The sequence below is a fragment of the Eriocheir sinensis genome, chromosome 51 (genome assembly GCF_024679095.1).
Source record: "Eriocheir sinensis breed Jianghai 21 chromosome 51, ASM2467909v1, whole genome shotgun sequence".
Taxonomy (NCBI): domain Eukaryota; kingdom Metazoa; phylum Arthropoda; class Malacostraca; order Decapoda; family Varunidae; genus Eriocheir; species Eriocheir sinensis.
In genome coordinates this window covers 6030030-6043109 of record NC_066559.1, presented here as the reverse complement: position 1 = coordinate 6043109, position 13080 = coordinate 6030030, and the positions used below count along the sequence as shown (strand labels likewise).

Below are 13080 nucleotides of genomic sequence, written 5' to 3'. Positions count from 1 at the left end.
CCTACAATCACCATCCCCTTTCTTCTTGTCCTTGCATTCATCCTGTCACCTTTCCCCTTCTTCACATCCCTTCCTTATCTCCTAACCCCCGCCCATCATTCCCCTTCCTCTTCTCCCTCCCTCTTCTCTCATCGCCTTTCTTCTTCTGTCTTTGCCTTCCTCTCTCTTTCTCTGGTTGTCCTTGCATTCATCCTTCCACCTTTCCCTTTCCTCACTTTCCTCCTTCATCTCCCTTCCCTGCCCTTTCCTCTCTCCTCCTCCCTCATTTCCTCCTCTCATCTCCCTCTCTTACCTTCTCCCTCGCCTCTTTTCCCTTTCCTGTATTTCTTTCCCCCTCTTCTCTCTCCCTCATCTCTGCCATCTCTCTCCCTCATCTGTGCCATCTCTCTCCCTCACATCTTTTATCCCCTCCCTTCTCTTTCTTTACTCGCTTTCCTCTCCCTTCCTCCTTCCCCCCACTTCCTCTCCCTTCCTTTTTCCCCTTATTCCTCTCCCTTCCCTTCCCTTCCCAGCTCTTCTCTCCCTTCTTTCCTTGCCTCTTCCTACCTCTTCCCCCGCTTTTCTCTCCCTTTCTCTTTCCCTTCATTCCTTTCCCTTCCTCTTTTCTCGTTTTCCTCTCCCCTCTTTCCCCACTTCCTCTCCCTTAATCTTTCCCCCCCTTTTTCTTCCTTTCTCTTTACCCACTTCCTCTCCCTCTTTCCCCGTCTGTCCCTTCCCCTCCCGCACTGCCTCGCATGTGACCCCCAACCCAGAGCTTTTAACTGGCAAGAGCCGCTTATTTTTTTACTCTCTTGGGTTGTTTTAAGCCACTAAGTAGGCGAGGCTCAGACCGCTGCGGTGGGGGGGCGAAAAAATATCACTTAATTGATAAAATAAAGGCGAATATAAGCACCTGAGAAATGGTAAAAGTAGAAATATCGTGCAGTTTTTATCCAACCGTGATTTGAGTTTATTTTTAGTCTCAGCTTCGCCTCGGAATATATATTTTTTAAAGAGAATATTCGTAATTATCATCAAAGGTGTGTGTGTGTGTGTGTGTGTGTGTGTGTGTGTGTGTGTGTGTGTGTGTGTGTGTGTGTGTGTATTTTTAGTTAGCCTCACGTGGGAAGAACCTTTGCTAGCGATGCACATCTGTTTAATTAATTACGCTGACTTATCGTATTTAATCTTATCCATTCATTAAACTGTGCATCATTTATCTCACTTAATTGGATAAGAGCAGTGGTGCCTTATATACTTTACTTTTTTATCTATCTATTCATTTATCCTTTTATTTATGGTCTTATTTTTCATTTACTTTATTCTTCATTTACTTTATTCTTTTCCCTAACTCTTGCCTTACTTTCTTTTAATCTATCTATTCATTTATTATTTATTTTATTTGCGGTCTTATTCGTGACTTTTATTCCTCATTTGCTTCGTTTAGTCTTTTTTGCCTTTAATGGCGTTTTGGCTCTGTTTGCGCTTCAGGATCAAGGACGATCAAAGGTTCGGATCTGCTTTTGAGTCTCGTTCCTTTTATGCAAGGAGGGAGCTCATGTCGTTACGGAGAAAGGAGAGGAGAGAAAAGGAGAGGAGAGAAGAGGAGAGGAAAGGAGAGGAGAGGAGAGGAGAGGATAGGAGAGGAAAGAGAGAGGAGAGGAGAGGAAAGGAGAGGAGAGAAGAGGAAAGGAGAGGAAAGGAGAGAAAAGGAGAAGAGAGAAGAGGAGAGAGAGAGAATAGAGAGAGGAGAGGAGAGAGAGAGAGAGGAGAGGAGAGGAAAGGAGAGGAGAGAAGAGAGAGAGATTCAAGCATTTCTTTATGCGAGTTTGTTACTATTTTTTTCTTCCTTTGTCTTCTCGTTTGTTTTTTTTCTTTCCTTTGACATTCCTCCATCTTATTCTTCTTTATCTTTTTATCTCACTTTCTCTGTTTTATTTTCAGTCATTTTACCGTCGATTCTTATTGTTTCATTTCTCGCATCGCTGCCATAGTTTTTAACCACGCGTTCTGACTTTTTTTTTTTTTTACCTTTTTATCAGTCACTCCCTCGCTACGTCAGATCCTTTTACTATTCCCTTTTTTTTTGTATTCTTTCACCATCGATTACCTACACCTTCACGCACTCACTTTACTCACTCGCTCCCTCCCAACCCCACTCACTCCGTCACTAATTCATTACTTATTCACACTCATACACACACGCAGGCATTTACTTATTCACTCATTCATTTATATAACATTCATACACTCGCATACGCACGCACTCCGTCACTCATTCACACTTTCATTTACTTACACACTTACAAACACACACCCTCCACTCACACTTTCCCTCACTTCACACGCACGCGCATACTCCCTTACTTCCTCCACACACAAACACACACTCATTCGTATACTTCCAGTTTCACACACTCCCTTACACTCACACACGCTCACTCCTTTACTCCCCCCCACAGGCACTCCTCCTTTGGTATACCACCACACACTCCCTCACTCACTATCCGTATCCTCCCTCGCTCACTATTCTAACTCACCGTGTTCTGCTCCCTCCATCCATCCAGGCCTCGGAACGGAAACTGCTGCCGCCGCCCCGCAAGATCTCGTCGCCGATTGAGCTGCTGATGGAGAGCATTCGCAAGGACCACAGCGTCAACCTGCGCCACGTTACCATACCGGCGCGCGCCAGGCCCATGTCGAGTGAGTACCCGCTTACATTCGGTTGTTATGAGCCTTTGTTCTCTTATTGCCCTTGGTTGTGTTTTTGGTATTGTTCTGTTCGTTCGTTCGTCTCCTCGATTTTTTCTTTTATGCGACTCAGACCAGCCTTAGTCACCCCAAAGCGAAACCCAAGCTAACCAAACCCAACCTAAGCAAACAAAATTTAACCAAACTTTATTCAACCTAACCTAACCCAACCCTTCTTCGTCTCACCCCACTTTATCACCTTAATTACCTTTACCTTGCCGTACCTTGCTTTACCTTACCTGACGTTACCTGGCCTAACCTTACCTTACCTTTCTTTACCTTACATTATCTGACCTCATCTTCATTTCTCTACCCTTCCCTACCCTTACCTCACCTTCCCTTACCTTACTTTATCTCACCTCACCTTATTTTCTCTTCCGTTCCCTTCCCTTGCCTGACCTTTCTTCACCTCACATAACCTTACCTTACCTTACCTTACCTTACCTTACCTTACCTTACCTTACCTTACATTACCTTACCTTAGTCTTTCCCTCCCGAGCTACCAACAGTTCCCGTTTATCCTGTACCGTTTGCTGTCCGCCCGTCTTTTTTTTTTTTTTTATAGCCAGCTGTCATCTGTTCTTTTTTCCCCCTTTTTTTTTTTTTTTTTTTTTTTTTTTTTTTTTTTTTTTTTTGTCGTCGCCGCGTGTCTCGTCTTGTATGCATCACTAACTCGTCCTCCCCGCCTCTCCTGTTCCTGCTGTTATTTTATTTTATTTTTTTTCCTCTCCATTCTCGTTTCTTTTTTTTCGAGCGTGTTTTTCTACCTGTATTATTTTTACGTGCTTGTTTTTTTTTTTCTGTGAGTGTATTCAATGTTTGGGAAAGGATGTGTACCGTTGTTTTTATTTCTATTTCTGTGCGAGTTCGTTTTATTTTTATTTTGCAGTGTTCTCTTTCCTTCTCTTATTTTTCTTAACTGTGTGTTTTATTTTTTCTTAACCGTGTATTTTAACCAAGACACATTCACTCAAGAGCAGCAGCGTCAAGCTAGAAAAAACGAGGAAAGGAGAAAAAAAGAAAAAATCCAAAAGTCCTTGACATAAAGGTGAGGATTTGCTGCAAGAGGAAGGACGGAGAAAAACAGGAGCGAGAGAAGGGGAAGGGGGAGGAAGGGTGACAGAGAGGTGAGGAGATAAAGAAGGGGAGGAGACATGGAGAGGAGATTCACTTTATGGGAGGACCAGGGATACGATGGAGCCGTGAAGGAGGAGGAGGTGAAGGAGGAGGAGGAGGAGGAGGAGGAGGAGCAAGAGAAAGCAGGACTCTGAAGGTCACTCCATGCACAAATATTTCACTAATGGTTTGCTATTTAATCATGTCAAGTGTTGGTACGTGTGTGTGTGTGAGTGTGTGTGTTTATTTGTGTATGGGAGTGTGTGTGTGTGTGTGTGTGTGTGTGTGTGTGTGTGTGTGTGTGTGTGTTTGTGTGTATGAACGAAACAGTTACATCTATGCTTCTGCTATTTTTCTCTCCCTTATCATCCTCCTCCACCACCACCACCACCACCTCTCAATACCTCATTCTCCACGTCATTCCTCACAGCACATTACACATTCAGCCTCCTTATTCCCAGTCCTCATCAGTCACCCCTCCTCTCAGTGTGGCTCCATCCCGCCCTTCCTGCCGGCATCATCGCCCTCTCCTCCCTCTAATCGCGACTCTAAGCGTCTTACGTCTGTTAGCCTTTAAGAGGGTTAGAAGCTCTTCTCATCTGTACCTTGCGCCCTCTTCTTGCTTTCCGCCATTCTTTCCCCCTTTTTCCTCTCCTCTCTTCCCCTTACCTTTCTCCCTTCAGTCCCTCTTATTCTATTCTTTCCCTTCCTTTACCTCTTTCCCGCTCCCCTCCCTTATCCCTTTCCCTCTTTCTTTCTTCTCTTCCCCTTACTTTTCTTCCCTTGGTTTCCCTTGTTCTACCCTTTTCCTTCCTTTACCTCCTTCCCGCCCCCCGCCCTTATCCATCTCTCTCTCTTGTTTCCTCTCTTTCCCCCTTACTTTTCTTCCCTTGGTGTCCCTTGTTCTATCCTTCCGTTTCCTTTACCTCCACCCTGCTCCCCTCCCTTATCCCTTTCCCTTTTGCCTCTCCTCTCTTCCCCTTATTTTCCCCCCTTCAGTTCCCCTCATGCTATCCTTCCCCTTTCCTTACCTCCATCTTGCCTCCCGTACTTTCCCCATTGTTTCCCCTCACTTTCCTCCCTTCCCGTTTTCAAGTTTTCCCTTGCTTTGTGTTATTTCCCTCACTTTCCACCTTCTTCCTCCCCCCTTTCTGCTCACCTCCCCTTTCCTCCTCTTCCAACTACTCCCTCGTCCTCACTTCCCCTTACCTCCTCTCCCCTCGCCTCGCTTTACCTTAACTTTCCCTCACCCGTCCTCACCTCAGGCCAGACGTGTGTGTGTGTGTGTGTGTGTGTGTGTGTGTGTGTGTGTGTGTGTGTGTGTGTGTGTGTGTGTGTGTGAATGCATTTCTTGTTCGCTTTTTGTTGTGTTGTGTCCTCTGTCTGTCCGGCCTGTTTGTCTGGTCTGTCTGTCACGCTCTCTTCTCCCTTCCTCTTGTATTCCTCTTGCTTCCCTCATTCCTTCCCCTTGCCTCGTGTTTTCGTTCTTGCTTCCCTTTTATTCCCTTGCCTCTTGAATTTTTGTTTTCACGTTCTCTCTTTCCTCTCTTTTTTATTTTCCTTCAGTCTGCCTTTCTCTTTCCTTCTTCATTCCTTCATGTTTCTCTCTCTCTCTCTCTCTCTCTCTCTCTCTCTCTCTCTCTCTCTCTCTCTCTCTCTCTCTCTCTCTCTCTCTCTCTCTCTCTCTCTCTCTCTCTCTCTCTCTCTCTCTCTCTCTCTCTCTCTCTCTCTCTCTCTCTCTCTCTCACTTGTGTTGGATTTGCCTTTGCTTGACATTACGTGTTTGTTGACGTGTGTGTGTGTGTGTGTGTGTGTGTGTGTGTGCGTGTGCGTGTGCGTGTGCGTGCCTCTATTCCCAGCCTTCACGCAGCCTTGGGTCTGGCCGGTTATGTATGCTGCAGAATTGTGTCGGCTCTTGGTATTCGTGTAGGCAAACATGCGCGTGTGTCTGTGTGTCGTCTATTTCTGTGCGTCTTTGTGGAGTGCTTTGTTGTGTCCGTTTAACAAAAATATACAGTGTGAGAGTTTGAACTGTGACGCATATAGATAGATGTTGGAAGCTCAGCCTGGTGGTGGTGGTGTGGGGGCGGCATGACGTGGGTGTGTCAGAATATAGAGTGACGCTTGAGCTGATGCGAGACACCAAGGGAGAGATGTAAGGGAGGGAAGGCATATTAAGCAAGCCAACACTTGAGCAGTCAGGCCGACATTCAAGCAGGTAGGAAGGTAGCAGCGGGCAGGTAGGCAAGTCAGCAGGTGAGTAAGATGTTAGACAGACAGGTAGGGAGCAACGTTGCCAGATTGTCGTACTCAGCCTCCTATGTTTGCCGATTTCCGACCCCAAAAACTGCCTCCTCGACCCCAACAACTGCCTTCATATTTAGTTATCTTTAAAATAGTTAATTATTAGTGTTTTTGGCAATAGCGATGGCTCATAAACCGGTAAATACGAGGCTCCGAGTACGATAATCTGGCAACGGGGGTAGGTAGTGGGTAGAGGCTGTTAGAAGAGAATGACGAGAACGAGGATGAAAAACAAAGCAAAAAAATCAAAACAAGGAAACACGAAATACGAAAGGTGCAGTTTGAGAGGAATTTTTGCAGTAAGAGGCAGGTAGGCTGATACGAAGGCATTTAGGTAATCAGAGAAACAGGTAGATAGGTAGGTAGGTAAGGAGGCAGAGAGGGTGGTAAATAGGAAGGTAAGTAGGATAAAAAAGAGGAGGTACTTAATTTTCAACTTTTAATCATCCTTTCTCATACAGGTGCACTCAGGTAGGTAGGTAAGAAGATAGGGAAAAAGGTAGGTAGGATGTCCAGGTAAAGTTAAGGTATGGTCAGCCCTAATTACTCTCCACAGGTCCACGCTCGTATTTCATTTTGAGAGGTTACGTCACAGTTGTACTAATAAAGGCAAGGAGATCTCGTGGATGTATGTCAAGTGGGCAGAGGAGAGGCGGGAGGTGAAGTCTTTATACGTGTTGGGATGCTATACGTGAACAAGAGGAGGAGGAGGAGGAGGAGGAGGAGGGTGCTGTTTGAGACACTGGAGAGCGAGGTAAGAGGAGGAGAAGATGCTGTTAAAGGATAAGGAGAACAAGAACCAGGATAGAGAAACATCGAAACAAGAAAACATGGAAGAGCAGGCTATAAAAGACCAGTTTAACCGGCCTCTTGCAGACTCCTTACGTTCTTATGTTCTTATGTTCTTAGAAGCGGTTACCTACTTTGGTAATTCAGTCTGTTTGCCAGGTAGTTTTGTGACGTGCAGAACAGACTAAAGGAAGCTCTCGTTGTGCGTTTGTAGGGCAACGAAGTAAGGCTTAAAGGGGATGAGGAGTGGTAGAAAGAGGAAGAGGAGGAAGAAGAGGAACATGAGACAATTAGTAGGATAAAGAGGTGCTGTTGGAGGAGAGAGAATGGGAAAGAAGGGTTGAAAGGAAGGAAGAAAGGCGAGAACAAAGGCCCTGGCGTGTATGGGGCAGGTGTGGGTAGCTTGCACAAAAAGGTGTGTCCCCGGGGAGGTGTATGGGCGGGGTGAGGTAAAAAAGCCGTGAGGAAGATCTTGAAGGTGAGGGGAAAAGGAGGATTCTACTGCTTGTTGCTCGAGGATGGAAGTGTGGGATGCGACAGTGTTCTTCTTTGGATTATTTTTACCCTCAAGGCTTGCTCTCCTTACTTCCTCTTCCCATGCCTGACAATGACGTCGAAGAAGGAAGATGCGATGGATGAGAAATGGAGGTGTAGAAGACGACATGTTTTTCTTTCTTTCTTTGGATTATCTTTACGCTCAAGGCTTGCTCTCTTTGCCTCCTCTTTCCCTCCCTGAGAATGACGTCGAAGAAGGAAGATGCGAAGGATAAGAAATGGAGGTGTTGAAGGCGACGATGTTTTTCTTTCTTTCTTTGGATTATCTTTACCCTCAAGGCTTGTTCTCTTTGCCTCCTCTTTCCCTCCCTGACAGGTAAGTCGAAGGAGAAGCAAGAGGCGAAGGATGAGCAGAAGGAGGAGGAGGATGAGATGAAAGAGTAGGTAGGAAGGAGGGGCACAGTGTCGCCTCAGGACCCGCCGTGTGAGAGCAACAAAAACTCGACTAATGACAACAAAACCTTTTTCACTCTACGTCCCGAGTGGCCCCGCGTGGAGGACTTTCCATAGTGTTAGGCTGAAGGAAAAAGCCACCACTGCCTGTATCATTATCATTCCACGCATAGTAAGGGAAAAAAGAGATGGATGAAGGAAGAGGGGGTGAAATAATACTAAAGAAAAGACGTGTATAGAACAAAAAACAGTTAGAGAGGTAAAAGGAATGATTGAGAAATGTACAAACGATATGTATAGAAGGGAAAAAAAAGGGGGTAAACACATACAGCAAAAAGGACTAAAATAAAACGAAAGAAGAGACATATAGAAAAAGGAAGAAGGAAGAAGATAATGAATGGCTGAGGAATGCACACTCGAGTTTATTAACGGAGGAAGGAAAGAAGAATAAAAAGGTGAAGGAAGAGGGCGTGAAATAAACTGAGAGAAGAAACAGATACGGAACAAGGAAAAATGTAGGGAATGGCTGAGTAATTCAAACATGACAAATCGATGAGCAAAGAGATGAAGAAGAGGGACCAAAAATAAGGTTAAAAAAGAGACAAATATAGAACGAGGAATGAAGAGAGAGAGAGAGAGAGAGAGAGAGAGAGAGAGAGAGAAAGAGAATAGCTAAGGAATGCATACGACATACTCAAAAGAGGAAAGAAAGAAAAGTAAACATTAGACGGATAAAAATGACGAAAATAAAATGAATGAAAAAACAAATATAGAAAAGGAAACGAGAGAGAAATTAAGGATGCCTGAGGAATGCATACACCATAGAATTAACAGAGGAAAAAAAATACTGAACAAATGAAGGAAGTAAAGTAAGTTAAATTAAACAAAAGATAAAATATACCACAAGGATCAGAGAGAGAGATAAAAAAGAAGAAACAGCGAAAAGGAATCGGTCTTGGTCTACACTCTACAGGGTCTGGGGCGGGGCTGAATGGTCAAAAGGAAGGCGCATTAGACCACGTTGAATCATTTTACCTATCCTGTCACTTTCATCGACTCTTACTTTCATTTTCACTACAATTCATTTTGAGATCCGTGAAGTGTGGTGAGACTGCGCGTAGAGTTGCGATATCTGTGCTTAACTTCGTGTAACTTAACTTTTTTTTTTTTTCTACAACGAAGGAGGCAGCTCAAGGGCACACAAAAAAAGGAAACAATAATAAAAAAAAAAGCCCGCTACTCGCTGCTCCTAAGCCCGCTACTTGCTGCTCCTTATTTTACGTTGATGTTTTTTTGTATGATATGTTATGGTGTAGCTGTTTTTGTTGCGGTGCTGAAGTTAGAGAATGTTTCGAAGGGGATATGTTGTTTGTTTTATCACTTTGGCGCGTAGAAAAGGCTCCTGTTAAGTTGAGGTGCCCCCATTTCCTCTTTCCTCTTTCTTACTTCCGTTTTGCCTCTCTTCCTCTTACCTCCCTTCTTCCTAGACCTCTTTCTTCCTTCCTATCCATTTTTTCCTTCCCTCTCGCCCTCCTCTCTCTTTCCCTTTCTTCCCTGTCCACAGTTTTTCTTTCCTCTTCTTCCTATCTCTTCCTTCTTTTCTGCTTCCGTTTAACCTCTCTTGCCTCTTGCTTCCCTCCTGCCCATTTTTCCTTACCTCTCTCCTTCCTCTCTCTTTCCTTTCTCCCTTTTCCCTATCTACCTTTTTTTCTTCCCTTTCTCCCTCTTATGTCTTCCTTTTCTTCTGCTTCCATTTTACCTCTTTTTTTCAGTGAGGTTATTATTAGGTGTGTGTGGACTTAATATACTAATGGAAATCAAGTTTTAAAGGTCAGGGGCACGCTTTCCTCCTTACATAGTAATAAGCGTAGGCCTCCACGATCCAGTTCCACCCAGTCAGGCAGAGGCACGCCCTTCGAGCCACTCCGTTTCCTGGGCGGCGGCGGCGGCGGCGTGTCAAGGGTGTCGGGAGGAGCGGGCGGCGGCGTCTTGTTGGTCACTCCCGAACAATTATATTATCTCGCCGCACAACAACTAGGCGGCCTTGGGCGTAGCCTTTAAGGGGCGAACCTGACCAGTTATCCTTCGGGGGTTGAAGTGTAGTGATAGTGATAATTGCTGTAGTAGTTGTCACACTGGAAAGGCATTTGTAGTGATGGAAATTGACACAAAAACACAGGGATGTCAAGAGTCCGTAAATGGATATTCGTAACAGTGAAAGTAGCAGTAGTAGTGGTAGTAGTAGTAGTAGTAGTAGTAGTAGTAGTAGTAGTAGTAGGAGGAGGAGGAGGAGGAGGAGGAGGAGGAGAAGTAGTAGTAGTAGTAGTATTTGCCAGGCATTCCTCGAGATAAAAATAGACACAAAAACTAAAGAGCGTGGAGTCGGCAAAAGGCCAGTCAGGGTACTCGTGACGACCTTGTAAATTATCTCTCACACACACGGATCCTCTGAAAGTCCAAGTTCGCATCATTCATCAATAAGCCTGCATCTTAACTTCACTACCTGGCGAAAGTATTGCATGAATCAATCTAATGTTCTCTCTCCCCGTAACAACCATATTAATGCACTCTTTTTTTCATCCCTCGAATATGTCACGTCACCGCTCCCCCTTCGCCTCTCCAGAGCAAGCAATGTTAGAACTGAAAGGGTGTCGTGTGGGGCACCAGAAAGGACCAGTAGGGAAGCAGTGGTAATGAAATGCTGTTTATCTATCACTAAAGTAAAACTGGACCATCAGCATCAGCAGTGGTAGTCATATTGGAAGTATTAGTAATAGTTGCAGGTGTCTTAGTATGAGGTGCTGGCGGGCCACGCAAGAGTGACAATACTGGTGGTCCTTAATATCCTCAGCTTCTTATACATGCAGATTTTATTTATGGCATAATTTCTGACTTGAAAAAAAAAACTGAATATCGCAAAACATCCCGTAAGCCGTTTCCTTTACTGTTAAAAAAACATACATACATACATAACATACACGTGTCCCAGTGTTACCTACAAGGGCCACAGGTCGTAATGGTGAGTGGCGGGAAGACGATGCGGAAGGAGGTCTTGAGGACGGGTGAGCGGGGCGAGGCGGCGAGGGGTCAATGATGGTGAGATTGAAGCCGGAAGGAGGCCATCGGAATAGATATTGACAGGAGAGTCGAGTGAGAGGAAGAGGAAAAAGAGAACAAGGGAACAGGGGAATACATAGGAATACATAGTTCAGGTAGACAAGCTAATGATAAGAGAGGGAAGTTCAGTGGAAATATAAAATAATGAGATGGAAGATAGCGATGGAAGGAGGCCAGCGGAATATCGGGTCGTATTATAAGACATTTCGCTGCCCAAGAATACATATTTTACAATGCTTTCATAGGAGTTGTGGGCATTTCCAGTAGTAGTTTTATGACCCTGGTGGTAGTTTGACCTTTCTTCTGTACCGTGAACCTCGGGAAACACTCATTGGAACCCGACTGACCCCCTCTTTGACCTTTGGAAATAGCTGATATGAGAAGCGAAAGTGTCTTATAAAACCAGCCATATTGACGGGAGAGTCGAGTGAGAGGGAGAGTAAAAAGAGGACAGGGAACAGCAGAGTAAAAGATAGACAAGCTAGTGCTGTACGATAGAGAGGAACGTTGAGTGGTAACGAAGAAGGAAAAGGAAAGGGTGCGGTCGAGAAAGGAGGGCCGTAGAATGGAGTGAGAGGGAAGGGCGAGTGATAGATAAAGAAGATAAAGACAAACAACGAAGTGGAGCAAGTAGTGGTGGATAAGGAAGAGCTATAGGATAAGGAGGGTAGGCGAGAGAGGAGGGATAAGAAATAATGGTGTGAGGGATACAACAGAGATTGGAAAAAAAATATCAGAGAGAGAGAGAGAGAGAGAGAGAGAGAGAGAGAGAGAGAGAGAGAGAGAATAAAGGAGTGGAAATATGTAGCAGAAAAGAAAGAGATGAGATGATACAGAAAAGGAGAATGGACACTAAGATGGCGAAGAAAGGGTTAGGCATCAAAGTTAAAGGGAAGGTGATGGAAGGGGAAAAGGGAAGGAAACAACGAAATGGATAAGAGATAAAAAAAAAGAGGAGTGTGTGGTAGAGAAGATGGGGGGATGGAAGTGAAGGAGATAGGGGAAAAGGTGCTGTCTCCCTCTCCTACTCCCTCTCCCTCTCTCTCGCCATAATCCCTCAAAAGAACATGGCAGCTTACACGCGTTCCCTTGCATGAGTACCGCCCCTTGAAGCCCCCGCCCCCCACGCCCACGTCCAGGGTCAAGGGGTGCTTTGCCAGTCGACGGGGGAGCAGCTGGGGTCATCGGTGTGTCAGGACGCGGCTCGGCGGGCTGCTAGGGATCGTGTTTCCGTCGGTGGTTTTGTTTAATTAGTCCAAAGTCTCTCTCGGGTTGAAGTTTTCCGTGCAAGTAAAGTATGATGAGAGTGTGTCTGGGTGTGGGTGGGTGTGTGTGTGTGGCGCGTGGGGACTTCTCTTTGTGGTTGGTCTAATACTTGTTAATTTTTCGTTGTTATTTGTTCGTAGAGTTTAAGTATGTGTTGTATTTATTTATTTTTTACTTATTCTTATCTTTATTTCCTTAGTTTTAGTTATTTTTTTTTGTGTGTTTTTTTCATCATTGCCAGCCAGTACCCTTCCCGAAAGAGGCAGGAGAGACATTTTTTTTTATTCTCTCTCTCTCTCTCTCTCTCTCTCTCTCTCTCTCCACCCAACTTGTGATCGGCTTCAGGTTCTCTGACCATTACGTTCGCTAACCATTAAGCTGTCGTAATGAACTCCCTTTGCCGCAGCTGCTGTGTAAATATTATCATAGTTTCTGTTTCAAAAGAGCACCTACGTCACGGTTTCTATGCTGATCTTCAATGATCATACCCACTCTTTAGCTTATTCGGTCAGTTACTACGCAGACTCAAAGAAACAGGAAGCAGAATCGACCCCATTTGACGTAGGTTCGGATCTACATAGTAAGTTTGTTAGGGAAGGATTGAGTGCCGCTTCCCCTCCGTCGACTCCCGCTGCGTCTCCTGTATGTTTCAATAAGAGCACCATCGCTTTAAAACCCCGCGGAATCTATACACCTGACCTAGTTTCTGTCCCTAGGCAAGATGGAGGAAACAGATTATTCTATTTCGTCCTTTATTCGCTTGTTAGGGTAGGGAAACAGTGGCGTGGGATACTCTTTTTATTTTTGCCA

At 44.9% G+C, this 13080-nt stretch overlaps 1 protein-coding gene across 1 annotated transcript in view; it reads left to right on the top strand.

Annotated features, from left to right (window-relative positions):
- Positions 1 to 13080, top strand: part of LOC126982592 (protein spire-like) — a 140259-nt gene that overhangs the window by 59529 nt on the left and 67650 nt on the right. The window contains exon 7 of the mRNA XM_050834766.1: positions 2547 to 2682. Within this exon, the coding sequence (XP_050690723.1) occupies positions 2547 to 2682 (136 nt within the window). The remainder of the gene's footprint in view (positions 1 to 2546; positions 2683 to 13080) is intronic.